Source organism: Zosterops lateralis (genome assembly GCF_965231275.1).
Source record: "Zosterops lateralis genome assembly, chromosome: 32".
Taxonomy (NCBI): domain Eukaryota; kingdom Metazoa; phylum Chordata; class Aves; order Passeriformes; family Zosteropidae; genus Zosterops; species Zosterops lateralis.
Window position 1 is genome coordinate 2,671,128 of NC_139792.1, and position 27,501 is coordinate 2,698,628.

Below are 27,501 nucleotides of genomic sequence, written 5' to 3' on the forward strand. Positions count from 1 at the left end.
ATTGGGGTGTCCCTGGGTGGGATGGAGCCATTGCTGCTGTCCCTCCCCGTGTGCCCTTGGTGCTGGTACAACACACACGGGATTATTGGGACTCTGTGTTCCTGGGAAATCTTCTGTTTCCCGTGGAGATAAGGGCAGAACTGCAGCAGGTGCTTTTTCCTGACTTCACTTTGGTTGACCTGGGTGACCCCACCAGCCCCGGGATCCCAAGTGCTGTTTGCCAGAGCCTGGGCCTCGAGGGCCGAGGTTCCCCCCGAAAACAGCCTCAGCAGTTTGGAGTTCAAGGGCTAAAAAATGACACCGTTTTGACCAAAACTCCAGCGTTTATTTCAAACCCTGTCCCGGCTCGGTTTAGCCCCAGCCTCGGGCCCGGGGAGGCCGAGCCCCGGCCCTGCCCCAGCGCCGGCCGGGCTGGGCCCTGGGGAGGGGGAAGGTCGTGCCCCGGTGCTGCCTCCATTTCCCCACCCCGGCGCCCCCGCGGCTCCGCTCGGGTGTCGGATCGACCTCAGGGCCCCATCCCGCACACCGGGGCCGTGGAGAGCAGCAGCCGAGGCCTCCTCGGGCCGGCCCCGGGACAAACCCGCGGCTCCGCTCGGGGACACGGCGACAGGAGGCGGCAGCGCGGGGCGGCGTCTCCCCGGGGCCCGGAGCCGAGGGGCGCTCGGGGCGTCCCTGGGGCGCCTCGGGGCCGCGTGTGCTTTGGCACAGGGGCCAAGGCCGCCCGACGGGGCCGCGGCAGCTGCTGCCCTTCCCGCGCCTCCTCCCGCCGCCCCGTTAAAGCGCCCGCGGGCAGCGCCTCGGCCCCACCGCGGACCCCGCGCTCCATCCGCCACGATGCTGCAGCTCGTGCTCCTCGCCGCCCTCGCCCTGTGCGGTGAGTCCCGCCCGGAGCCTTCGGCCTCCGCGCCTCCCGAATTCCCCCCCGACACCTCCCCCGGCGGGGACTGACGCCGTCCCCGTGTCCCCAGGGCGCTGCTCCGAGCTGGATGTGGAGGGCATGCAGCGGGTGGTCGGCGGCACCGAGGCGCGCTCGCACGCCTGGCCCTACCAGGTGGGTCCTGCCGCCGTCCCGCGGCCCGGCCCGGGGCTCTGCTGCCGCCGGGACCCCGCGCTCAGCCCCGGCCCGCCTCTCGCCCCCTCCCCAGATCTCCCTCCAGTATTACTCCAGCGGCGGCTGGTACCACACCTGCGGAGGCTCCCTCATCCAGAGGAACTGGGTGATGACCGCCGCCCACTGCGTCAACAGGTGAGCGACTCAGCGAGTCACCTCTCCTTCCTCTCGCCAAAGCTCCGAGCCCCCAAAACCCTTTCCCGGGAGGAATCCTGCCCGCCCCGACCCGCCGAGCAGCCGCCCCTGCGGGCCTTTGGGGCTCCGCGGGCCAAAAGCTCCACGGGCCTTGTGTGGGAGCATCTTCTCCCCGGCCCGGCCCTCCCGGCTCAGCCCAGGCCCGCAATGACCGCAGCCCGGGGCTGACGGGGGGTTTGTGCACCTCGCCGCCAGTAACCTGCAGTACCGTGTGGTGGCCGGCGAGCACAACCTCAACACCAACGACGGCAGCGAGCAGATCTTCAGCGTCAGCAAGATCATCGTCCACCCCTACTGGAACAGCAACAACGTGGCCGCCGGGTAAGGCCCGCGGGAGGGGCACCTGGGGGAGCCCGGACGGCCTTTGGGCTGGGGGGTCCTCGTAACATCCTCTCCCTCCGCCCGGCAGCTACGACATCGCCCTGTTCCGCCTGAACGGCTACGCCACCCTGAACAACGCCGTGCAGCTGGCCGTGCTGCCCCAGGAGGGCACCATCCTGCCCAACAACTACCCCTGCTACATCACGGGCTGGGGCCTGACCCGCAGTGAGTGACGGGCTGCCCCCGCCCCAAATTCCCCCGACACCGCACCGGGCACGGCGCCGGCGGCTCCCGGAGCGGCCCCGGGACGCTTCGCTCGGGCCTTTGCTCGGCCCCCGCGGGTGCCCGGCGCCGGGCGGGGCCGTGCCCGGCTTTGGGGGGACGGGCGGGGCCGGAGGGGCTCGGCGGGGGCCGCGGGCTGCCCTCGGGCCGGGCCCTCGCGGCGTCCGGCGGCTGCGGGCGGGCTCTGACCGGCCCCGGCTCCGTGCAGGCAACGGGCAGCTGTCCAGCGTCCTGCTGCAGGCCTACCTGCCCGTCGTGGACCACCAGATCTGCTCCAGCTCCTCCTACTGGGGCTCCATCGTCAAGAACACCATGGTGTGCGCCGGCGGCGACGGCGTCCGCTCCGGCTGCCAGGTGCGCCCGCGGCCCCCGGCATTGACCCCTGCACCCCCGGCGGTGTCCCCGACACTGCCCCCCGACACTGCCCCCCGGCTCTGCCCCCCGGCTCTGCCCCCCGGCACTGCCCCCCGGCGCTGCCCCCCGGCGCTGCCCCCCGGCTCTGCCCCCCGGCACTGCCCCCCGGCGCTGCCCCCCGGCTCTGCCCCCCGGCTCTGCCCCCCGGCTCTGCCCCCCGGCACTGCCCCCCGGCGCTGCCCCCCGGCTCTGCCCCCCGGCTCACAGCGCTCCTCGCTCCGCAGGGCGATTCCGGCGGTCCCCTGCACTGCGCCGTCAACGGGCAGTACCAGGTGCACGGCGTCACCAGCTTCGTGTCCAGCCAGGGCTGCAACGTCTACCACAAACCCACCGTGTTCACCCGCGTCTCCGCCTACGTCTCCTGGATCAACAGCGTAAGGCGGCCGCGCCGGGCCGGCCTCGGCCCCAGCGCTCCCGGGGCACCGCGGAGCCCGCCCCGGCCCCCCGCGCCTCAGCCCGGCCCTTTCTCCCTTCCAGGTCATCGCCCAGAACTGAGCGCAGCAGCGGGACGAGCGCTCGCTGCCCCTCGCCCACGGACATCCCCTGTCTCCCCCCGGCCGCGCTCCGGCCTTCTCGCACCCGAGCCGCCCTCAATAAAATCTCTCCTCCCGTCTCTCTGCCTCCGTGCTGCCTTGGCCCGCGCCCGCCGATCCTTCCTCCTCCGGCCCGACGTCCTTCTCCCCTCCCAGCTCCCGCACCAGCCCTTCCCCGCCTCCTCCTCCTCCTCCTCCTCACTCCTCACGGAACGGTCCTGGCCAGCGGGAGCCGGCTCCGAGCTCTCGGGGCGGCCCCGAGCTCTGCGGGATGCTGGAAAAGGGGCAAATGCTGCAAATCCCCTCCCCGGGCAGCGGGGGCTGTGCCCGGCACTGCCGGAGCCACTCGGGGGCTGTGCCCACTTCTGCCCCTCCCATCGAGCAAAACACGGGCGGGTTGGGCCGTGTCCGGAGAAGGGAACAGAGCCGGGCAAGGGGCTGGAGCAGCCGAGGGAGCTGGGAAGGGCTCAGCCTGGAGAAAAGGAGCCTCAGGGACGACCCTGTGGCTCTGCACAACTCCCTGACAGGAGGGGACAGCCGGGGGGGTCGGGCTCTGCTCCCAGGGAACAGGGACAGGAGGAGAGGGAACGACCCCAGGCTGGACCAGGGGAGGTTCAGGTTGGACTTCAGGAGGGATTTTCCCATGGGAAGGGTGGTTGGCCATTGGCAGGGGCTGCCCAGTGGAGTCCCCATCCATGGAGGTGTCTACAGTGGTTCCTCCCAGGTGTTGCCGGCTCCGGCCAGCCCTGGCACCACTGCAACACAGGGGTCTTTGAGCCAGTGAAGCAGAGTCACTACTAAGGCGCGGATGAATTGAGAGACGGGACCCTCCTTGGAGGCAGCAACTGAGGTTTATTCCACCTCAGGGCTGAAGCTCCGAGAAACAGGGAGATGGAGAGATGGAGAGAGGGAGAGACCTCGAGCACCTGAGCGTTACAGTATTTAAAGGGGGGAAGGAACACATGGGATGGCAGAGCACGGGGACCAATGACAGGGACTCAGGGTGCATAATATAACTTATAGGAGGGGGAAACCCTGACTCTAACCAATCACCCAGGACTCTTCCCAGAAGTTTCTAGACACTGGGAGAGGTCTCTGGTTGACTGGCAGGGCCAGGTGCCATGTAAACAACAAGATTGACAGGTAACTGCTTTATGGTCTGAAGAATAGGGAGAATAAGGGGTAACAGGGCATGAACTATGCAACATTAACACATAACATATCAGCAAAGGATAACCATTAGCACTCATCAACCCACTGCCACAGGTGTCCAAGGAAGGACTGGATGTGGCACTCAGTGCTCTGGGCTGGGGACGAGGTGCGGATCAGGCACAGCTTGGACTCGATGCTCTGGGAGGGCTTTTCCCACCTCAGGGATTCTGGAATTCTGTTCTTGGCGTGTTTATGAACACAGCTGGTGCAGTAGCTCAGTTTGTGGTTGAGATGAAAGTTGAGTTCTGGATGGTACAAGAGGCCATGAACTGTGTGGAGACAGATGGAGACAGTGCTGAGGGCAGTCCTGACTTTGATATGTTCCAGCCATGTTAATTATCCAAGAGTGGGAACAGCCTTGCCTTCCAGCTGTGGGTGTGAGAAAGACTGAGTTAGTTGGGGGGGGGGTCAGTTGGAGTCTGAGTCTCCTGGCTGAGCTGTGAGGAAGAAGGGACAGGCGGTTGGGCAAGGGACAGATGAGGTAAGCTACTGTCACAATAGGACAAGAAATAAAGATGTTTGACTCCAGTCAGAGGCAGTAGAAATCAGAAGGTTTATTAACAAATCATTCAGCCCTTTTATAACACGCTGTGCTAAAGGCACGTTATTGGTCCTTAGGACTGACTCCTCTCCCATTGGCTCAGTAACAGAAATAGCAAACAACACCTGTTGTTATGGGAAAGGAATATTGTTTACACAAGATTGTTCTGGGAAAAAGAAAAACTGTTGAAAAGTTTCCCTTGAGAAGAGCTAGCTCTTCTCAAGCTCAGAAAATATTGAGTCCACAAGCTACTGTATGAGGGACAGACAGGGAGAGGCAGCTGTGCCAGGGACAGAAAGGAGTGAGCTGGAAAAGCAGAAGAAGGAGAACAGAAGAGCTGAGGCACTGAGTCTACAGACTAGCTGCTGCCAAACCCTGAGAGCTGTGTGAAGCTGCCTTTAAAAAGCTATGGAGAAAAGGTATGAGAGACTTCTGAATAACAAGGTGCTGATGCTTGGAGGCCCCTGAAGTTTTTAAAGAAGCACTCTGAGCGCAGTGTCCCTCTCAACTTCCACAGTGAACTGCTGACCCTTTGCTGACCCTTTGGAGGGCAGTGGCACAGCCAGTGGGGTGGGCGCTGGGAGAGATGGGAGGAGCCAAAGATTTGGGAGGAAGAGCAAAACTTGCACTCTTGTGTTGCCCTGATCTTTTCAGCCTTCTGATGTTTACATTTTTGTACTGGAGTTCTCAGACATTGTGACACAAACAAAGTGGATGTTTTTTTGCATTCCTCTCTGAGGAAGGACAGTTGATGGACATCTAGTTTGACCAGTGGGGCCAGAGAGGTGTCATTGCCCAATCCCTGATTAAACTCCAAAAACTATATAAATCAAAATCCCAAAATAAACTTCCTTCTTTTTTGCCCTGACACTGACAGTGAGTGTGGTTCTTTTGTGTCCCTCTAGCGACATTCTTGGACTGTGAGGGGATAAATCCAAGGGGTCCCCTCGTTGGGCTCCTCCTCAGTGGCACCAGCTTGGGCTGTGCCCGTGTCACTGTCCCGGGAGTCGATGGCTTTGTGGAACAGGACAGCTGAGTGCTCTGGGAAACCAGGCCTGGAACCACTGAGGAAACAGCCTGACTGTGGGTGAGGGTGTGGGGAGTCCAGTGGGGCTCGATGGGTCACTACAGTCACTGCTGTGAAGGGGCTCCAGTCCCTGCAGTGAAAGTCTCTAGAGGTGGGAGTGTGACAGCCAGAGAACCCGGGTGTCCTGGGTTGACAGTGCTTCCTATCCCATATCGTGGACTACCTTGTTATGTCTAACAGCTGTCCCTGTTTTCCTGTTGGCTGGGCGGGCACTGTCTGCTTCCCCCTCTCTCTCTTGGCTCACTGGATTTCAGGCGGCTGGTTCCGCTCTTTGCTGCTTGCACTTTTTTGCTCTTTTTTTTTTTTTTTTCCTTCTTTCTCTTTTTGCTGCCTCTGTGCCTCTGTTTGTTTGTTTGTTTGTTTGTTTGTTTTTTCCTTTCCCTCTTTTTCCCTTCCCACCCCCCCTTTAAGATTTTGGACCGGAACCAGACCTGACCTGACCTGAGAAGTCCGAGGATCTCCGGAGCCCGCGAAAGAAGCTCTGTGCCCTCCCCCTCACAGTAACCTGAGCTTTTTTTTTTTTCTTTTTTTTTCCCCCTTGTGTTGGGGGGTGTTTATTCATTTGTCAATAAACCGATTTTTTCCACTTTGTTCGAGAAATTCCTTCCCAAACCCAGGGCTGGGGGAGGGGTGGTAGAGGTTTTGTTATTAGGGGATTCCTTTGGAGGTTCTCCCCTAATTCATCCTAAACCAGAACCCTGGGGAATGCTCGAGCTGGGAAGTTTCATTAACGGGGGCACCAGGCGCGACACTGCGCTGGTCAAGGCAAGGGATTGTGACAATCTCCTGATGTCCAACCTGGCCCTCCCCTGGCACAGCTTGAGACTCTTCCGTCACCTCCTGCCCCCTCAGCACGGTCTCCATCTGTCTCCCCACAATGTCTCCACACAGTTCACGGCCTCTTGTACCACCCAGAACTCAACATCTCAACCACAAACTGAGCTACTGCACCAGCTGTGTTCATCAACACGCCAAGAACAGAATTCCAGAATCCCTGAGGTGGGAATTCTGTGTCCAGAGCATCGAGTCCAAGCTGTGCCTGATCCGCACCTTGTCCCCAGCCCAGAGCACTGAGTACCACATCCAGTCCTTCCTTGGACACCTCCATGGATGGGGACTCCACTGGGCAGCCCCTGCCAATGGCCAGCCACCCTTCCCATGGGAAAATCCCTCCTGAAGTCCAACCTGAACCTCCCCTGGTCCAGCCTGGGGTCGTTCCCTCTCCTCCTATCCCTGTTCCCTGGAGCAGAGCCCGACCCCCTGGCTGTCCCCTCCTGTCAGGGAGTTGTGCAGAGCCACAGGGTCCCCCCTGAGGCTCCTTTTCTCCAGGCTGAGCCCTTCCCAGCTCCCTCGGCTGCTGCAGCCCCTTGCCCGGCTCTGTTCCCTTCTCCGGACACGGCCCAACCCGCCCGTGTTTTGCTCGATGGGAGGGGCAGAAGTGGGCACAGCCCCCGAGTGGCTCCGGCAGTGCCGGGCACAGCCCCCCGCTGCCCGGGGAGGGGATTTGCAGCATTTGCCCCTTTTCCAGCATCCCGCAGAGCTCGGGGCCGCCCCGAGAGCTCGGAGCCGGCTCCCGCTGGCCAGGACCGTTCCGTGAGGAGCGAGGAAGAGGAGGAGGAGGAGGCGGGGAAGGGCTGGTGCGGGAGCTGGGAGGGGAGAAGGACGTCGGGCCGGAGGAGGAAGGATCGGCGGGCGCGGGCCAAGGCAGCACGGAGGCAGAGAGACGGGAGGAGAGATTTTATTGAGGGCGGCTCGGGTGCGAGAAGGCCGGAGCGCGGCCGGGGGGAGACAGGGGATGTCCGTGGGCGAGGGGCAGCGAGCGCTCGTCCCGCTGCTGCGCTCAGTTCTGGGCGATGACCTGGAAGGGAGAAAGGGCCGGGCTGAGGCGCGGGGGGCCGGGGCGGGCTCCGCGGTGCCCCGGGAGCGCTGGGGCCGAGGCCGGCCCGGCGCGGCCGCCTTACGCTGTTGATCCAGGAGACGTAGGCGGAGACGCGGGTGAACACGGTGGGTTTGTGGTAGACGTTGCAGCCCTGGCTGGACACGAAGCTGGTGACGCCGTGCACCTGGTACTGCCCGTTGACGGCGCAGTGCAGGGGACCGCCGGAATCGCCCTGCGGAGCGAGGAGCGCTGTGAGCCGGGGGCAGCGCCGGGGGGCAGCGCCGGGGGGCAGAGCCGGGGGGCAGAGCCGGGGGGCAGCGCCGGGGGGCAGAGCCGGGGGGCAGCGCCGGGGGGCAGCGCCGGGGGGCAGAGCCGGGGGGCAGAGCCGGGGGGCAGCGCCGGGGGGCAGCGCCGGGGGGCAGCGTCGGGGGGCAGTGTCGGGGGGCAGAGCCGGGGGGCAGTGCCGGGGGGCAGTGTCGGGGGGCAGAGCCGGGGGGCAGTGTCGGGGGGCAGAGCCGGGGGGCAGTGCCGGGGGGCAGTGTCGGGGGGCAGAGCCGGGGGGCAGTGCCGGGGGGCAGTGTCGGGGGGCAGTGTCGGGGGGCAGAGCCGGGGAGTGCAGGGGTCAGTGCCGGGGCCGCGGGCGCACCTGGCAGCCGGAGCGGACGCCGTCGCCGCCGGCGCACACCATGGTGTTCTTGACGATGGAGCCCCAGTAGGAGGAGCTGGAGCAGATCTGGTGGTCCACGACGGGCAGGTAGGCCTGCAGCAGGACGCTGGACAGCTGCCCGTTGCCTGCACGGAGCCGGGGCCGGTCAGAGCCCGCCCGCAGCCGCCGGACGCCGCGAGGGCCCGGCCCGAGGGCAGCCCGCGGCCCCCGCCGAGCCCCTCCGGCCCCGCCCGTCCCCCCAAAGCCGGGCACGGCCCCGCCCGGCGCCGGGCACCCGCGGGGGCCGAGCAAAGGCCCGAGCGAAGCGTCCCGGGGCCGCTCCGGGAGCCGCCGGCGCCGTGCCCGGTGCGGTGTCGGGGGAATTTGGGGCGGGGGCAGCCCGTCACTCACTGCGGGTCAGGCCCCAGCCCGTGATGTAGCAGGGGTAGTTGTTGGGCAGGATGGTGCCCTCCTGGGGCAGCACGGCCAGCTGCACGGCGTTGTTCAGGGTGGCGTAGCCGTTCAGGCGGAACAGGGCGATGTCGTAGCTGCCGGGCGGAGGGAGAGGATGTTACGAGGACCCCCCAGCCCAAAGGCCGTCCGGGCTCCCCCAGGTGCCCCTCCCGCGGGCCTTACCCGGCGGCCACGTTGTTGCTGTTCCAGTAGGGGTGGACGATGATCTTGCTGACGCTGAAGATCTGCTCGCTGCCGTCGTTGGTGTTGAGGTTGTGCTCGCCGGCCACCACACGGTACTGCAGGTTACTGGCGGCGAGGTGCACAAACCCCCCGTCAGCCCCGGGCTGCGGTCATTGCGGGCCTGGGCTGAGCCGGGAGGGCCGGGCCGGGGAGAAGATGCTCCCACACAAGGCCCGTGGAGCTTTTGGCCCGCGGAGCCCCAAAGGCCCGCAGGGGCGGCTGCTCGGCGGGTCGGGGCGGGCAGGATTCCTCCCGGGAAAGGGTTTTGGGGGCTCGGAGCTTTGGCGAGAGGAAGGAGAGGTGACTCGCTGAGTCGCTCACCTGTTGACGCAGTGGGCGGCGGTCATCACCCAGTTCCTCTGGATGAGGGAGCCTCCGCAGGTGTGGTACCAGCCGCCGCTGGAGTAATACTGGAGGGAGATCTGGGGAGGGGGCGAGAGGCGGGCCGGGGCTGAGCGCGGGGTCCCGGCGGCAGCAGAGCCCCGGGCCGGGCCGCGGGACGGCGGCAGGACCCACCTGGTAGGGCCAGGCGTGCGAGCGCGCCTCGGTGCCGCCGACCACCCGCTGCATGCCCTCCACATCCAGCTCGGAGCAGCGCCCTGGGGACACGGGGACGGCGTCAGTCCCCGCCGGGGGAGGTGTCGGGGGGGAATTCGGGAGGCGCGGAGGCCGAAGGCTCCGGGCGGGACTCACCGCACAGGGCGAGGGCGGCGAGGAGCACGAGCTGCAGCATCGTGGCGGATGGAGCGCGGGGTCCGCGGTGGGGCCGAGGCGCTGCCCGCGGGCGCTTTAACGGGGCGGCGGGAGGAGGCGCGGGAAGGGCAGCAGCTGCCGCGGCCCCGTCGGGCGGCCTTGGCCCCTGTGCCAAAGCACACGCGGCCCCGAGGCGCCCCAGGGACGCCCCGAGCGCCCCTCGGCTCCGGGCCCCGGGGAGACGCCGCCCCGCGCTGCCGCCTCCTGTCGCCGTGTCCCCGAGCGGAGCCGCGGGTTTGTCCCGGGGCCGGCCCGAGGAGGCCTCGGCTGCTGCTCTCCACGGCCCCGGTGTGCGGGATGGGGCCCTGAGGTCGATCCGACACCCGAGCGGAGCCGCGGGGGCGCCGGGGTGGGGAAATGGAGGCAGCACCGGGGCACGACCTTCCCCCTCCCCAGGGCCCAGCCCGGCCGGCGCTGGGGCAGGGCCGGGGCTCGGCCTCCCCGGGCCCGAGGCTGGGGCTAAACCGAGCCGGGACAGGGTTTGAAATAAACGCTGGAGTTTTGGTCCAAACGGTGTCATTTTTTAGCCCTTGAACTCCAAACTGCTGAGGCTGTTTTCGGGGGGAACCTCGGCCCTCGAGGCCCAGGCTCTGGCAAACAGCACTTGGGATCCCGGGGCTGGTGGGGTCACCCAGGTCAACCAAAGTGAAGTCAGGAAAAAGCACCTGCTGCAGTTCTGCCCTTATCTCCGAGGGAAACAGAAGATTTCCCAGGAACACAGAGTCCCAATAATCCCGTGTGTGTTGTACCAGCACCAAGGGCACACGGGGAGGGACAGCAGCAACGGCTCCATCCCACCCAGGGACACCCCAATCCACAGCTGAGCCCCCAGCTGTGGCACAAACAGCTGTAAACTCATTTTGACCTAAATAGGGCGTTTCTCGAACAAGAGGAGGGAGCGATATAAAGTGAGCAGAGTGTGGGGATCTCAGAAGGTTCAGAGACAGATTTGTGTAAAATAAATCATCTCTTTATTTGAGGTTGTGTCTAGGACAGGCTCTCCCCTCTCCTGTCATATCCAGGAGGATTTCCCCCGAACTATAAATGAAATGGCAACAAAAGTGGCAGCTACAGGAGTTGGGATAGACAAAAAATCCAGATCAGAGGAGATGTGGCAGCTGGGATCCTCTTCAGAAGGATCCTGTGATGCCAGCCAGGGAAAACTCCTCCTGCTCAGCACAGGCAAAATGTACCTGGGAATCATCATCATTTAATAACAACAGTAATAAAAACAAAAGTCCAACTTCCTCCCCGCTCCAATCCCAACGTGATTCCTAAGGCACAGATCCCAACTTCTCCCGTTGCCCGCCAGGGGCCACCGCAAGCCACGATCCCCCTGGACGGGAGGAGCCTCCCGGTCACCATCCTCCTCCTCGCCGGATTTTCCCGCCCGGGTCCCACATCTGGGGAGGCGCATCCACGTTGTTAATGCTCGACATGACCTGAAGTGTCTCTGGCCGAGCCGGGATGGGGAGGACGAGCAGCGGCTCCCGAGGAGCCTCGGCAGGAGCGTCCCCGCCTGTGGGGCCGCCCCCGGCACAGCCCGGCCCCCAAAGCTTCGGGATTCGGTTCAAGGCAACCACGAAATGCAGCATATTTAAGGCTTTCACTTCTTAAATTAAAGCGAACAAGGAAGTTTTTTTTGATCCTGGTTTCCTGAGCGTGGCCGGGGGCTCCGCTCCCCGTTAGGTGAAGGACCAGAGCTGGTGCGGGTCCGTCAGGTCACAGGGAACCAGCGCCGGGTGCTTCCCGCGGGCCGTCAGACACAGCCCCGAGGCCAGGTTCTTGATCAGCCGGTTCTGCCGAGAAACAACCCAAGCGATCAACGAGGGACCGCGGGGCGGACGCGGGGCGGGACCGAGGGGAAACAGCCCGGAGGAGAAGCAGCACCGTGACAGGCACGATACCGCCGTGCCCGGGGCGGTTCCCGGGGCAGAGGGGTCTCCTCACCTGCGCCAGGTCCCACTCCTCGCTGGCAGGGACGCGGCCGGGCTTCCCTCGGAACTGGCACTCGCCCAGCTCGGCCGCGCCCGCGCCCGCCCGCAGGCAAAGCTCCTTGCCGATGTTGTGGCGCAGCTCCCGCTGGCTCGTGTACTCAAAGTACTGCGGGAAGAGCCAAGCGGGGCCGTCACTGCCGCGCCCCGGGAGCTCAGCCCCGGGGGGCAGAGGGGGAAATGGTGGGGGTGGTTTGAGGGGCGCACCTGGTTGCCCCCCAGCCCGTGGCAGGGGTACATGATGAGAGGTTTCCCGCCGTGGTTGTTCTCCCCAACGTCCAGGCAGCTCTTGGTGCCCTCGTTTTTGATCTGTGGCGTGGGGGGAAGAGAGGTGTTGGGAGGGGAAAAGAGGCGATGGTGGGAAAAAGAGCGGGGAGAAAAATGAGAGAAAGGAGAGGGAAAAAAGGGGAAAAAGAGATGGAGGGGAAAGGGCAGGGAAAGGCAAGGGGAATGGTGGTGAGGAGAGAGGGAAAGAGAGGGAAAAGAGACCGGGCAGGGGGAAAAGGAGCAGGAGTGAGGAAAAAGGTGGGGAGAGCAGAGGAAAGAAGGGCTCGGAGGAGCCAGGGTAGGACCTGCCCAGGGTTTGGCCGTGCAGGGCTCTGGGATATCGCTGTACAAACACAATCCCAGCACAGAGCACCGAGTCCGGGTCCCGTGTCCTTTCCAGGACACGAGGAATGCCTGAGTCACCGCCCCCGGCACACGGAGCAAAGGGAAAGGTGCCCGGGCTGAGGTTTCAGGAAATAAACGTGAGTTAAAAGCTGGATGGGAGCCAGCACCCAGCACTCAGCCCAGGTGTCACCTGGCTGTCACTGGGCCGTCACCTGGCCGTGCCAGATGCTGTCACATCCCCCTGGCTGAGGAGGGGAGACTCAGTTTGAGAGAAAGGGCTTTTCTGGCAGCTCCATCCTTAGGGATGGAGCCGGAGCCCCTCATGCTGCCTGTCCTCAGTTCCCTGGGGATGCAGCCAGAGCCAGAGCTCCACGTCTTGCTGTCCTCAGCTCCCTCAGGGACACAGCCAGCCCTCCACATCCTGCCTGTCTCCACTTCCCTGTGGATGGGTGGCTGGAGATGAGGTCCTGCATCCTGCCCATCCCCAGATTCTTTTGGGATGGAGCTGGAGCTCCACATCCCACCCCTAGCTCAGTTTCCAGCCCTCCCTGTGCCAGGATGGTGTTTGGGGCTCAAGGAAGTTTTCAGCTTTTCCCTTGAGTTTAACCCAAATCCACATCCCTGTGGGTTCCCCACCCTGGAACTCACCCAAAATCAGCTCTGCTGGATCCCAGCTTAGCTGGAGCCCAAACTGACCCCACCAGCTGGTGACAATGAGGTGACAGGCAGACACAGTGAGCAGTGACAGACACAGTGACAGATGAGGTGACAGATGTGACAGCACCAACCCCTCTCCCCCCCCAGTTTAATGCAAACCCCCCAGCCTCGGGGCACTTCCCCTGTTTTCTATTCCCAGCCCAGGGCCAAGCCCCGTGAGTGCTCAGCCATCCCACACTCACTGCTCCGTAGAATGTCGGGGTCAGGTCGGGCACAAACATCTCGGGGTAGACGTTCTGCAGGTACCAGGTGAAGTTCTTGCAGTGCAGCCGCTCCCGCAGCCTGCGCCGCTCTGTGATGTCACCAAACGTCTTCTGTCGATGAAGTCATGGCAGAAAATTAAACTCACTTCAGAAAACAGTGGGGAAAATCCCCAAAAAACCATTTCTGAGCCGAGGCTCGGAGCTGGGAGTCACCCCAGCTTTGTCATCAATCCTCATGGTGTGACCAGCACCAAGACAATTGGGAGGGATCACCTGACAGGTACCCACAGGCTCCACCAAGAACATGGAGATATTTTGACACAAAGTTTTTGTGTTGTTAAAAAACCCACAAACCACCCAACAAACAAGCAAAACTAAAATTCATAAAACATGACATTTTCCTGCTAGGAAATATACTCTGGCCAGAGGGGGAAATAAAAACAAAAGGTGTTTGTTTACTTCTGTCCACCTGTGTGTGGTTTCCCAGACCCCGCCCAGGTGGAGCTCCCTGCAGGACCAGCCCCTCCAGCAGGACCAGCCCCCCCAGCAAGACCAGCAGCCCCCCGCAGCGTGCCCAGTACCTCTCTGGCCATCTGGGAGGCCTGCTGGTTCCGGCGGTAGAAGATCTCCTTGTAATCATCCATCCAGACCTCGGCCAGGCGCACCTGGTTCCGGGAGATCACCTGGGTGCCCTTGGGGAAGGTGTGGGGGCTCTTGGAGCGGAACACGTGGCCCACGACGGAGCAGGGGATGATCTCGACCTGTCCCCCGCACTGCCACACCTGCGGGGAAGCCACACCTGAGGTGGGGGGGTCCAGCCCCCAGGCCCCCCAGCAGGGAGCTCCCTGGAGGTGCCCTTTGAAGGTGACCCCCCGTCCTTACCCTGAAGGACATCTCCACGTTCTCACCCCCCCAAATCTCCATCTGGTCGTCGTAGGAGCCGATGTGCTCGAAGTAGGACCTGGAGATGGCAAAGAGGCCACCTGCGAAGGTCGGGGACCTGCAGGGGGCAAAGGAGGGGTGAAATGCAAATAAAAAGAGCAGAAATCTGAGTTTTGGGACATCACAGCCCCAAAATCAGAATCCCCCCACATCCAGCTGTGGTGGCTTTGGGGGACAGGCTGGGCCCAGCTGCTGGGACGGGACAGAGGTGACAGCATGACACAGAGGGGCCTCGCTGCTGGCTGGATTCAAAGTGAAAAGAGGATATTGTTACCAAAATCCATTCTCCAAAAAGAGGGGGAGGTTGGAGCTTGGTGCCCCAATCCCTCCTCCCTAATCTTTTCTATCTGAGGCTGGAACAGAACCTCGCTTTTATTCAGGAAAAATAATAAACCCCAAGGATTCGCTGAGCTGCTGGAGACGAGGCACGGCCGGGAGCCAAGTGCCCGGCTGGAGGTGAAAGGGGCCTTTATTGGGACAGGAGCGTCTCCCAGGTGACCCGTGCACAAAGCCAGCCCCGCGGCAGGGGTGGGGACGGGGCCAGGAGGGGTGTCCGGTGTCTCCCAGTGGGAGCACCCGGCTTATCCTGGGGCACCAGCGGAGAGGTGGGAAAGCCACTCAGGCTCTCTGGGCGTGTAAAACAGAGGGATAAAAAGAGGGATTTTAGTGCAGCCTGATCCACAGGTGACTTGTTCTGTGTGGGGGGACCTGGGTATCCCAGAGTGAGAAGGTACAGACAGCAATTAAATCCTTAATGGGCAACTGCTGGAGTGAGAGGCAGCCAGAGGTGATTCCAAGATCCATTGTGTCCCCATGTTCCCCAAGCCCCAGGAGAGGTTTGTCCTCACCACCCCCACAGCTCTGACCATGGCCAGGCACAAACTCCCTGGGATCCCCCACGCCAAGAATCCCAGGGAGAATCCCGGGAAGGGACACCACTGCCTGCCCGGGGCACCAAAGCCAAGAAAAACACTGATTTGTTGGAAAAAAAGAGCAAACACAGCTGCATAAAGAGCCCCGTGCTGGGCTTACTTGATGGGGAAGGTCTCATCCTTCCTGCGCTGCCTCTCCCGTGCAGGAATGACCTCCCAGCCGAAAGTCAGGCTCCAGTCGAAATTGCCCCGGCTGTGCTGCTTCCCGTTCTGGACAGGCTTGGAGAACTCGAAGGTGTTGAGGTCGATGGTGGCGATGTCGGGGCTCACCACGGCCGTGGGCTCCTCGGCGATGCGGGACAGGAGCGGCTCCAGCCAGCCGTGGAAACACTCGCCTGGGACACGGGGCAGGGTTGGGGCCAGCGCCACTCACAGCACTGGGGGCACACACAGGTGTCATGGGGGACACTCACAGTGGGCGTCCAGGAAGGTCAGCACCTCCCCGCTGGCCACGCTGGCCCCCAGCAGCCGCGCCGTGATGAGCCCCTTGCGCTCCCGCTGCCGCACCACGCGCACGATCTGCAGCTGCTCCACGTAGCGATCCAGCTCCTCCTTCAGGTACTCTGCGGGCAGGGAGAGCATCTGGATCCATCAGAGAGGCTGGTCCCTGCATCCCACCAACCCATCCTGCTGCCCCCATCCCATCCCATCCCATCCCATCCCCCCCCACTGTGGAATCCTCCCATTTTGAAGAAGCTGAAATCTGATCTTACTCTCCTTATGTTATGTCCTCCCTTGACCCAAACCCTAAGACTCTTTCCCTGCAATACCTGATAAAACCCCACCACCCTGCCCCTGCTCACTCTCTCTGCCTTTTCTGCCTTCTCCTCCCTCCCCTGCTCCAGGGGTGGGAATAAAATGGACTCTTGTGCTTAACAAAATAGAGACTGGTTTTGTCCATTTCCCTGCCATGGAGAGGCTGTACCTCCATGATGTTCATGATGTTCACTGAAGCCATGCAGTGCTACACCCCACCCTATCCCATCCCACCCTATCCCATCCAATCCCACCCCACCCCATCCCATCCCCTGCTGCTCATCCCCCCCTGCTCAGGTTTGGGTTCAGGGGCACCTGAGCCTTTGCCCCAAACCCAAATGTATCTTCAGCTAAAGAAAATGACTTTTATAAGGGTCTAAGCCCCCTCCTGCCTAATCCCTCTCTGGAGAGGGGCTGGAGACTGACAGGGTGAAGAGGTTACATCCCTGTGCTTGAAGTGTCACCAGGACCGAGTTGTTACTGAGGGAAGGGACAGCAGACACGGGGTCACCAGAAGAACCTGGGATTTCTTGGCAGATGCAGCCAAGCTAGGAGCTGGGAATGGCCAAGTGAGAGCTGGAACTCTCAGAAAACCGTCCTGGGAAGGGGATCTGAGTCCAAGCCATGTCCAGCCACAGTGGGAGTCGAGTTCTGGGGCATTGAAGCCCTGGGGCACTGTAAGGTTCCTGCTCCTTGGGAGCCCGTGGGTGGAAAGGGAGAATTTATCTGGGACAAGGGCAGAGTCCACTCCTCCCAGTGCCCTGACACTGAACCCCACATTAATTAGTTCTGGGTGCTAATTAACCAGGGTTGCAGCTGGCTGAGGGTGGAGGTTTGTGGGGCACCTGGCTTGTCCCCAGGGCTGAGTTAACAGCGGTGCTGGGGAAGGGAAAATCCCAGGGGTGCCGTGGAGTGGATGTGAAATGGCTGTTGGGAGATCCTGGGGTGCTGGGAGCATCAGCTGCTTCTCCCAGCGCCTCAAAGCTGCTGCCTCCAGGCTTGGAGAGGGGCTTGGCATCCCCTGCATCCTGCCAGGGCTCCTGCATCCTCCTGATCCCACATCCTGCCATGGATCCTGCCTCCCTCTAGCCCCCAAATCCCCTCACCACTCCCCCACAGCTCCCTGTGGCTCCTGCATCCCACCACAGCTTGTCCTACCTCCCTCTGGCACCCACATCCCACATGGCTCCAGCACCCCTCTGACCCTGCATCCCTCTGGCTCCTGCTTTCCATCAGGGCTCCTGCATCCCTCTGAGCCACCTCCCATCACAGCTCCTGCATCCCTCTGCCCCACATCCCACCGTGGTCCCTGCATCCCTCTGCCCCACATCCCACCGTGGTCCCTGCACCCCTCTGCCCCCCGTGTCCCCCGCCCACCGTCCGTGCTGGCATCGTCCACCAGGATGACCTCGCGGAGCAGCCGGGCCGGGGACGAGTGCAGGACGCTGTAGACTGTCCTGAGCAGGGTGGACCAGGCCTCGTTGTGGAACACGATGACCACGCTGGTGGTGGGGAGGGGAGGGCAGCGCTTGAACTTCTGGTCAATGCACCTGGGGACAGAACGGGGGGGAGGTGAAGGGGGAGACACGACTGGAGTGACCTCCTGATATCCGTCCCCCCCCCCCGCCAAATCCCACAGCGGGAGAGCAGCTCTGGCCCCTCTGGACTCATCCCTGCTTTGATTCCTATTGATTTTGGTTGAGTGAGTCCCGTTCCCGGCCTCCGTGTCCCCCCTTTGTCACTGCTACACCTGCTAAGCACGGATAATCGCCCGCCGGCGCGGGGGGCTGGATTCCTCCATCCCTTTCAAGGCTTTTTCCATCCCGAATTCCCCCCGTGTCTCCCCCTTCCCACCCCCCCGTGCGGGCAGGGCTTTAATCCGGCAGCCCCTGGCCGAGGGCAGGCGGGGAAATCTCTGGAGTTTCCCCGTTTCCCTCCCCCCGACCCCAGCGGGGTCCGAGGCTGTTCCACTCGGCTAAGAAAAGAAAAAGTCTGACCGCTGGAGCCGCCGGGATAAAGGAGGGAGGGGAGGGGAAGGCGAGGAGGGGCCGGAGCCACCAAGCAGGTACAGGGAGACACAAAGAGCCTGTTGCTATTAAACCCGCCCCCAAGGGGCCAAAATTAGGGAGAAATAATAATTTTTCTTTTTTCCCAGCTCTGTCTCCATTCCATCCCTTGCCAGTGCTGGGTGACACCCTGGCCCCAATCTGCTTTAACTTCCTCTCACATTTAAGGGAGTAAGTGGCCATTTTTAGGGGAGTCAGTGGCCATTTTTAGGGGAGTCAGTGGCCATTTTTAAGGGAGTTAAGTGGCCATTTTTAGGGGAGTTAAGTGGCCTTTTTTAGGGGAATGAGTGGCCATTTTTAGGGGAATGAGTGGCCATTTTTAGGGGAGTCAGTGGCCATTTTTAAGGGAGTTAAGTGGCCATTTTTAGGGGAGTTAAGTGGCCATTTTTAGGGGAATGAGTGGCCATTTTTAGGGGAATGAGTGGCCATTTTTAGCGGAGTTAAATGGCCTTTTTAAAGGGAATTAGTGGCCATTTTTAAGGGAGTTAAGCGGCCGTTTTTAAGGGCGGAGCGGCCCCGCTGGGCTGTGGCCCGGCTCTCACTCCGGGGGGCGGCTGTCGGGGCCCAGCGCCCGCTGCAGGGAGATGCGGTCGCTGGCGAAGGCGTTGAAGCAATGCTTCTCATAACCCCGCTCCTTCTCCTTGGTCTCCTCGGGCGTCCAGCGGTCCTTCTTGAAGGCTTTTCCGTCGGCGCCGGGGCTGGCGGGGTCCTGCGGGGGCCTCTCCATCAGCGGCCGCAGCTCGGCCGCGGTGTAGGCGCCGGGCAGGCAGGAGCGGGCGCTGGGCAGCGGCTCCGGCGGCGGCTCCGGGGCCCCGATCTGCAGCCGCGGCATCGAGTCCCGCAGGTCCCGCACGGCGCCCAGCATCAGGTCCAGCACCTGGCCCTTGCCCTGCACGATGTTCCGCAGCCACGGCTCCTCGCCCGGCTCCTTGCTGCCCACGTCCTTCTGCAGGATGAAGAGGAAGAGGACGAAGACGGCGCCCGCCAAGGCCACCTTCAAGGGGCTGTAGCGGCGGCGGAACAGCCTCATTGTGGGGTTGCTGGAGGATTCAGGAGTGTGGGGGCTCAGGGTGCATCACGATGGGCTGCTTTGCTCCAGTGACCTGGGGGAAGGAGGAACACCTGCGGTGAATTCCCGGGCTGGAGGTGCCCTGAGTGCATCCCCTTGATGTCAAGATAGAAATACCGTACTGAAGATATATAATATTTACAATAAATTAATACTGCACCTAAATCAGGATATATAAAACTATAATCAAGTCATGGAATGCTTTTCTTAAGGACCTTAAAGATCATCCAGTCCAGCCCCCTGCCAGGGCAGGGACCCTCCCACTAGACCAGGTTAATAACAATAACAGAATAATGCAATCGCAATATAATACATTAATACATTGACAAAGCAAAGTAATATTAGTGACATATTAACACATCAATATTGCAATACAATTTTGGTAATGCATTAATATAGCAAAATAATATTAGCAATATATTAATATAAAGTTTGGTTCAAGCGACACCTGTAAAATTCATTCCCCCCCGGCCCTTCCAGCCCCTAAATCCATCCCAAAATTAAAACACCAGGAAAAGTGCGGATTAATAAATGCCAGAGGATGTGTCACCCCCCACCGCCACACACGGGACCCCCCAAAAGTTTCTTCTGGGACTGATCCGGAGGCTGCAGCCTCCCCCCGTCACTGCCCCTTGCACGCCGAAGTTAAAACAGAGCTAAAAATTCGCCAAAATATTTTTGGCCGCTGGGAAAAAAAAGCGCCTTTTTCCTGGGCATTTTCCTGCCTGCGAAGGAAAACTCGAACAGACCCCGCAGCGCTCCGGGTTCGGCTGAGTCAGAGCAGCAGGTTCGGTGTCCGGTGCCGCGGCCACCAGAGCTCGGCGGCAGCTCCGAACTTGCCCCGGGATCCGTGGGAGGCTCTGGGCTCCCACCGCCCTCACCCTTCCCGCGGCTCCTCTTTGTGAGCCGCGGCCGCCGGAGCATGGACGAGCCCGGCGGGATCCATTCACCGCCATCTCCTCCTCCTCCTCCTCCACTTCGGGGTCCCCCCCCCTCCCTCGAGTCCTTTTTCCCCTTTTCTTTTCATTCTCTTGGAAATGGGGCGGGGAAGGGCACCTGCCACAACTTCAAGGGCGAGGAAGTTTGGGCTGCGGAGGAGGAGGAGGGTCCCGGGGTCCCCCTTTGAGCGCCGCGGGATCAAAGCTGGACCACGCTTCACTGCCAAGGGCGGCCGGCCCATCCAGCACGGAAAATTGGGGAAAAATCCAGCGCAGAATTGGGGAAAAAACATCAATCCCCTCGTGTTTCCTGCCCGAAGCCGAGCTGAGCGGTGCGGCCCCCGAGCACCGAGGATTTCATTGCACGGCGCTGCTGTACAAAGGAGGAAGAGGGAAAAGAAACCGATTTTTGGGGAAAAAAACCCAAAACGTTTCCATCAACTCCACAACTCCCTGAGCTTCCTTCCTGCCACGTTGCTAACGAAGCTCGTCAGGTGTCGGTGCTAATTAACCCCAGAGGGGACACTCCGCTGTGCAGGGGGGGCACAGGTCGTGCACAGGAGCTGTCGCTAAAACCCCAACCCTCTCCTCACTCCCTTCCCCAAAAGGGCCAAAAATACAAATAAAAATACCCCCCCCTCGAAAGAGTGGGGTGGGTTTGGCACAGAGCTCCAGCCTCAGCTCCTGGTGCATCTTCACTCTCCTCCACCTGCCCTGCAAACTCCCGGCTGGATCCTGCTCCATCTCATCCCGAAAATCCCGCGTGGCGACGGGGCTGGCCCTGCACCCCGGGAAAACAACATCAGAATGAGCAGCGGAGCCTGCTGGGGGCAGAGAAAGGGGAAAAGGGGCTCGGTGGGAATTCGAGGCGCATCCCCGAGGTGTGGGAGGGAGGGATGGTGGGAAGAGGCAGAAACAGAGATAAAGTCGTGGAGGAGAAAAAGGAAAATAAATGAAATACAAGTGGAGTGACAGTGACACCGCCTCGGGTGAGGTGGCCGCCGGCTCCACGTGGCAGCGAGTCACGGTGACACCGGGAGGGGCAGGGCCGGGAGAAGCCGGGAGCGGGGAGCGGGGGAAAGCGGGATTGTTCCCGGGGGGATTCAGCTCCGACGGGAGGAGCTGGATGTGCTGGGGACAGCGAGGGATGGGAGCTCACAGGAAATGGATCCTGCCGGGCTCCCCCGTCCAGGTGCTGCTGTCATCGCTCGGGATGAGCCCAGGGGGTCCCGGGGCGCGGGATGGGACCGGCCGGAGCCGGGGGGTGTGTGAGGGTCCCCTCCCTGCCGGGGGCCCTGGGGGGTGACGGGGCCCGGGTCCTCCCACCGCCCTGCTCGGAACTGCCACAGCCCCTGGAGCCGCTGGGCTCCTCCGGGGGCTCCATCCGGACCCCCCCGCCCCAGCCGGGACCACCTGAACCCCCTTCCACGGAACGGCCTCTGCAGCGGGACCCCCGAGCGCCACACCCCCAGGAGGGCCCCTCACCGGGACCACCCTGCTGCCCCTCCTCACCGGGAACGCCCTTTCTCCCTTTCCGTGGGGGGGAGTCCACACCGGGACCTCCGGACCCCCTTACCGCGGTGGGGAGCCCCGCACTGGGACCCCCGGCACCCCCAAACCCCGTCCCCTGAGGCAGGGACTTCACAGCGGGGCCCCCAGACCCCCTTACCGCAGAGGGGGGCGCCGCACCACGACCCCGGAACCAGCGGCCCCCCTTTCCCTGGAGCGGGGGCTGCGCACCGGGACCCCGGGGCCCCCTTTCCCCGGCAAGAGCTCGGCACTGGGACCCCCAGAGCCGCTTACAGCAGAGGGACCCCCATCACCTCCCCTCTCACCGGCTCCACGGCGGCTGCGGGGCCGCAGGTGCGTCCGGGTGGGGCGGGGCACCTGCGCTACCTGTTCCCTTTCCCCGCCCCCCGGGGCAGGTGCACGGGGCGGGGCCGCGGCCCTAAACCCGCCTGGCCCGGGACAAACGCCGGGTCCTAGAGGGTCCTGTCAGGGGAAAACGCCGCGTCCTGGAGCCGCCCCCCGCCCGGCGCCTGAAACGGAGGTGCTGTGACAGGGACCAGTAAGGGACTGGCACTGGGGACACTGGGAACCTCAGGGACCAGTGGAGGTCACAGGTGTGAGCCCAGGTATGCTGGGACCAGTAAGGGACTGGCACCGGGGACATTGGGACCCCACGAGTGCTGGGACCAGCAAGCGCCTGGCACTGGGCGTGCTGGGGGAAGCAGGATGGCCGCGGGAAAAGCCCCGGAGGGACGGGCCCGGGCGGGTTCCATCACCCAGCCGAGGATTTTCCTTTGGCTCCGGCGCTGCGCGGAGGATTTGGGAGATTTGAGCTGGAGCAGAGCGAGGATTAATCGGGATTATTGGGATATTAGCTGGAATATTAACTGGTTTACAGGAGATCGGGTCTCCGGGGCACAAACACCCATCAGCCCCAAAATAAAGCGCTAATGAGCTGGAATGAGGTGTGAGGGGAAACTGAGGCACCGACTGGAGCCACCCCTCGGCCCCCACGCGCCCCCCGGGGCCTCCATCTCCCTCCCCGCGGCTTTTTCGAGTTCACCTCGGAGCCGCCGCTCTCGCCCTTTTCGTTTCCTGCGTCGGAGGTTTCGTTCTTCGCCCCGAAGCCGGAGGGGAAATTCCCTCCCCGCAATCCGCTCGGCGTTGGGGCCGCCGCTCTCAGCCCGTCACCGCGGCCCCGGCCCGGCCCAGCTCGGCCCCCACCACGGTAGGTCACTTTGGGGGGAAATACCAGGGGTTTGGGGTCCAGGCCGGGCTGGGTCGTGGGGATGGGATTTGGGGTGCCCCGAACCCGCCCCGTTTCCCCCGCCGGGTTCTGCCCCTCGCAGCCGCCCTGCCCAGCCCGAAAACGGGAGTTTTGTGTTCCCGACTCGCTGCTTTTAATTGGACTTTGGGAGAGGCTTTTTTTGGGACGTGAAAAAAATCTCCCGCAGCTTCGTCCTGGTGGCACCGAGTCTGGGGGAAATGAGGAGGAGCCGGGACCCGAAAAACCCCAGCAGGGCTGGAACGAAATCCATAACAAAATCTGTACAGGCGTGTTAGGGAGCGGCGGCGCCGTGTCACGCTCCAATTAATAATTAATTAGCGTCCTCATAGACAACTCTCAGGCAAAACAAATCTTGAATTAGAGGTGGAGTTGGCTGCCTTGAGGGAGGTGAAAAATGTTTACTTCTAAGGTTTGAAGGAGCAGAGGATCCCAAAGAGCCAAAACTGGGGAGAGGTTACCCCTGGGTGTGGGGCCAGCGCCGCAACCCCCTGCGCTGGGAGCAAACCTTACCATCGCCTCGGAGGTTTCCCTCGCTCCAGGAGCATTTCCTTCGGGATTTCTGCCCTTCATCCCTCCCCGGGAATCCACAGCGCCGGAGGCGGCTCCATCCAACCCTCCAGCCAAACCCCTAATCTGAGCCAGAGCTTAAATTTAACGCTGAGCTGAAACTTCCAGCGCTGAGCGGCAGCAAACCTGGAGGAGCTGACAGGAAGCCAGGCTCATTTGCATATCTCTGCTCATTAAGATCGCACGAACCTTTCAGATCCCCCTTTGCAGATGGTTTGTAGATTTGTGCCCAGCTTTGCGTTTATTTATTATCTTTTCGCCCGGTAATGATTGGTGCGAGATGGGAAAACTGGGAAGTTTAATCCATAATACAGCTGCTAAAGAGGGGACAAGTGTGGGCAATACAATTTCCCTCCATAGCGCCAATATTTGGTTAATTGATGCTGAGTGGCTCTGAGCTGGGTGGTGCTTCCTGGGGTATTTTTGGGAGGAGAAGGGGCTGAGCAGCTAAAAAAAAGGGAATTGTGTCCCCACCCATGGACATCATTCCTTGGATGGGTTTGTAGTAGGGAGTTTTTTGCTCTCATGCCCAGAAAATTCGATCCTTTGGTATCGAGTTGAAAACACAACTTTTTCCAGGTAGATTTTTCTTTTACTAAATGGGTTTTTTGGAGCTCGTGAAAGCTGTGGGGGAGAGGTGAAGAAACTCAGCTCGGCTTCTCTGAGGAAGAACCTCTTCCCTTTTCTCTTTCTTTTCTGTATAAATTATGAGAGAACTGAGAATGCAGCACCTGGGGCCTTGAGGCACCTGCAGGACCTGATCCTCCCCATCCCACCAGCTCGGGGTGACCCTGGCAGCTCCTCCCTGCCTTTGGACAACACCAGTTATCAGCGGGTGATTATTAATGTCATTATTAATGTCATTATTATTGCTGTTCCAGGTGGTTGTTCCCTGTCCTCTGCCCTGCCCAGGTGTGGCACAGATGGAAGAGGTGCTCCTGCAGCTCTGGGAGGAGGTGGCCAGGCTGCAGGAGCTGTGCTCGGAGCAGGGGAGGCTCCTCCAGAGGCTGAGGGCCAGGAAGGGGCCACCAGTCCCGGGTGAGTGGGGCCTGCGGGGTCCCCAGAGTGAACATTTGGGTCACTCCCACCTTTATTCCAGTGCCCTCGGGAAGTTCCTCAGGTGAGGTGAAGGGGCTTGGAGCAGGAATGTGCCCTGAGCCCATTGTGGTTTTTGGGTGTCACTGCTCAGGGACACTCCTGGTCCTGGGAGCATCCCCTGGAGAGGGTGGGGGAGGATCTGCAGCCCACGAAACACCCAGAAACCTTCTGGTTTTCCAAGGGTTCCCCCTCTCTGTACTCTCCTCTCCCTGCCACAAACACTCACATCACTCCCAGGGGGTCAGGTGCCATTTTCCCAACCCTAAAATGGGAATTTTGTGGCCAGGAGGGATCGGTTTGGACAAAGCTGTGCTGGGAAACTGCAGCCACCCTGCCCTGGAGGTCCCTCCTTTCCACCTGTGTCCTTCCAGGGCTCAAACCACAGCCTTTCCTGGGCTGATCCTGGAGTTTGGGGACACAGGGATGTCCTGGGCTCCTGAGGGAGCTGATGCTCCTCCAACCCCCAGCCCTCCCTGGTTGTCCTCAGTTTCCTTTCTCTGCTGGCCCAGGCTCTGTAGGGGACAGGTGAGCTCTGCCAGCCCAGGGGTTCCCCAAGCCCAACAGAATGGAGCAATGAAAAACAGAGCAATGGAAAGGTAGAAAACCCTTTGGAGTTCCCAGGGATGACCCCTCTGCTCTCTCCCAAAGACACCCCAGAGCTGCTGCCCATCCAGTGCACGGAGGACGTGGTGACAGGGGACAGGCAAACGTCACCTGAGAGCAGCCAAAACCACCCAGGGGCTCTGACATCCTCCACATCCCACCTGGAGCAGCCCATGGAACAGCCCCAGGCCACCACCAGCGTCTCCCCGAGCCCTGGGGATGGCATTGGAACAGGAGGAGCCGCAGCTTTTGGCAGCCCTGAGGGGGATGTGCCCACCTGGATGAGAACCTGGGTCCTCCCTGTCCCCTGGGAAGGAGGAGGAGCTCCCTGCAGCCCTGGGGAGCTGGAGACACTAAATCCAGGGCCTGGGGGCTCCTTCCCAAATCTCCTGGATCTCTATGAAGCCCCGGAAGCCCTTGGGAAGGAAGATGCTCCCAGGGACGTGGCTCTGCCTGGGGAGGCTCTGGTGGAGATCCGAGGGCCTGTGAAGGTAATTTGGGAGGCTGGTGGGGAATTTGGGCCATGCTGGAGTTACAGCATCAGGGACACTTCACCTTCCTCTCCATCAGCCCTGGACACACGGGGAGTGTGCCACAGTGGGGTTAGTTCATTAAAAATCTCTGGGCACTCAGTTTTGTGGTCCCCAGGGAATTGGGGACAGGGAAGCCCCTGAGGTCTGTCTGTCCAGCCAGGACATCCCTCCCGGGATCCTCATGGAGGCTTTGAGCAGCCCTTGGAGGAGTCAGCTGGGGGAAAAGTTCCCTCAACCTCCTTTGAATCTTCCATTTAAACAGTTCCAAAGTATTTCTCTCCTTCTCTTTGACCTCCACACCCCAAAATGTATTTCCAAATCATTCCAAATGACTCCCATAATTCTGAAAGGATTCCTGCAGACCTCCCTGAGCTCTGGCCCCTCAGTCCTCCTGGTGAACCTTCACCCCAGTCCTGCCTTTCCCACCCAGGGTCCCTGGGATGCCAAACCCATTTTCTTTCATTCCTTTTCCTAAATGAAGCCCTTAAAAATTCTTTCGTGGCTTCAGGGGCTGGGTATTCCCAGGGATTACTCCTGATTTTGGGAGTTTTTAAAGGAGAAGGGGGCAGTGGGGCCGTGTCAGGGTCCCCTTGGGGCCCCATCAGCACTCCAGTGACAATGGCACAGGGACAGGTGACAAACGTGCTCCGGTTTGCTGCTCAAAGCCAATTTTCCTCCTGGTTTGGCTCGTGGGAAGCACTGGGGGAGTCTCTGGAGACACACGGACAAGGGATTGTCCAGTGGGATTTATGGAGGATGAGTTGAGGGACAGCTCGAGCTCCCCCAAGCTCCAGCCCAGCCCTTTCTGGGCACAAAGAGGTGGAGTCAGGTTTTGGGGGCTGGCCCAGGGCACTCCTGGGGGTCTCTGTGTCCCCAAATCCCTCTTTTCCTGGCAGAGCTGCTGGACCCCGGGCTGGGCGCTGGAGGAGGAGACCCCCGGGACCGGCCCCACCCACGGGGCTGCCCTGCCCTGTCACCTGTGCCAGGGGATTTTCCCCTCGGAGTCAGCAGGACACACGGAATGTTTGAACCACCTTCTGGCCCATCTGGAGTAGGACTTGTCTTCCCAATGGGAAATCCCTGGATTTGCACCTTGACCCCACGGGGCAGACTCTGGACGTTCCCAATTTGGAGCTGATGGCCTCGAAGGACTCCTCCAGCCCTGGGATTGGTTCTGTGGCTGATGTGGACTCTGGGATCCTGCTGCTGCTTTGGACTGGGAGCAGTTTCCATATTCCTTCTCCACGTGGAATGAGCTCCCAGATTTGGATCACCCCGGGTGTGTTTGGGGTTATTGATCTCCGTGGATGTTGGAGCCAATCCAGTCCCGGGGTCTGGAGGTGTGAGGGAGAGCTGCAATTCCTGGGAAAAAGGAATTTCTCAAAATTTGCCTTTGACTGAGTGGAAATGAATCTTCCATAAATAGTTAGGGATGTTTGGGAAGGTACACTGGCTTTTCCTGGGATTTTGGAAGGTTGGGTGGGAGAATCTTCAAGGTTTCTGGAGTCACTAAAAATTATTTTAATTCATTAACAGTAATTTGAGTGTTTTCTAGCACTTCCATCAGTGGTATCCAATGTGTTTCCCAAAGGAATTCACTGCAGCAGTGGGGAAATTGAGGCACAAAGCATCAGCTCCAAATCCCTTTTTTTTTTTTCTTTTGGAAAAATCTCATCTCAGGCTTTTTTATTTTGCAAGTTTCTCCCCAAAGTGGATTTGGCATCTCCTGTTTGAGGAAACTTGTGTTGAAATGGAGAGGCAGGTTCTCCTGTAATCCCAGGGATTGAGAATAATTGGCATCTCCAGCTCCAACATCTCCTCTTTGGCAGCACAGATAAGTCAGGAGTGAAGTTTCTTCCCCAAAACAGAGTCACATTAATGGATTTATTCATGACAAACCTCTGTGTGTCCCCAGGGTCCCAAGACAAATCCTGTAACTTCTTTCTCTGGGTCAGCAGCTTTGACCTTGGATTCTCCATCCGTGTGGATGTTGGAGCTGCTTCC

The 27,501-nt window shown here is 61.1% G+C and overlaps 4 protein-coding genes across 4 annotated transcripts; 2 read left to right on the forward strand and 2 right to left on the reverse strand.

The window, feature by feature from the left end:
* Positions 1-834: 834 nt before the first annotated feature.
* Positions 835-2,818, forward strand: LOC310921091 (chymotrypsin-like elastase family member 1; the record flags this gene model as incomplete). The annotated part of the gene is made up of 8 exons (XM_083881201.1): positions 835-874; positions 969-1,051; positions 1,146-1,246; positions 1,502-1,627; positions 1,716-1,852; positions 2,118-2,263; positions 2,548-2,697; positions 2,801-2,818. 8 exons carry the CDS (start codon positions 835-837, stop codon positions 2,816-2,818), a joined length of 801 nt encoding a protein of 266 aa, XP_083737327.1.
* A 4,718-nt stretch (positions 2,819-7,536) lies between these two features.
* On the reverse strand, positions 7,537-9,650 carry LOC310921108 (chymotrypsin-like elastase family member 1; the record flags this gene model as incomplete). Its single annotated transcript, XM_083881219.1, has 8 exons — positions 7,537-7,554; positions 7,658-7,807; positions 8,222-8,367; positions 8,633-8,769; positions 8,858-8,983; positions 9,239-9,339; positions 9,434-9,516; positions 9,611-9,650. 8 exons carry the CDS (start codon positions 9,648-9,650, stop codon positions 7,537-7,539), a joined length of 801 nt encoding a protein of 266 aa, XP_083737345.1.
* Positions 9,651-11,266: 1,616 nt separating this feature from the next.
* On the reverse strand, positions 11,267-18,937 carry GALNT6 (polypeptide N-acetylgalactosaminyltransferase 6). The gene is made up of 10 exons (XM_083881064.1): positions 18,435-18,937; positions 17,204-17,376; positions 15,484-15,633; positions 15,171-15,405; positions 14,079-14,196; positions 13,778-13,978; positions 13,176-13,307; positions 11,872-11,973; positions 11,621-11,773; positions 11,267-11,469 (listed from the first exon to the last, which is right to left on the reverse strand). Exons 1-10 carry the CDS (start codon positions 18,920-18,922, stop codon positions 11,356-11,358), a joined length of 1,866 nt encoding a protein of 621 aa, XP_083737190.1. The 5' UTR covers positions 18,923-18,937; the 3' UTR covers positions 11,267-11,355.
* A 3,609-nt stretch (positions 18,938-22,546) lies between these two features.
* LOC310921003 (uncharacterized protein) lies at positions 22,547-27,117 on the forward strand. Its single transcript, XM_083881065.1, has 4 exons — positions 22,547-22,636; positions 24,145-24,301; positions 25,010-25,455; positions 26,394-27,117. The coding sequence occupies exons 2-4, from the start codon at positions 24,187-24,189 to the stop codon at positions 26,550-26,552; spliced, it is 720 nt and encodes a 239-aa protein (XP_083737191.1). The 5' UTR covers positions 22,547-22,636; positions 24,145-24,186; the 3' UTR covers positions 26,553-27,117.
* Positions 27,118-27,501: the final 384 nt, after the last annotated feature.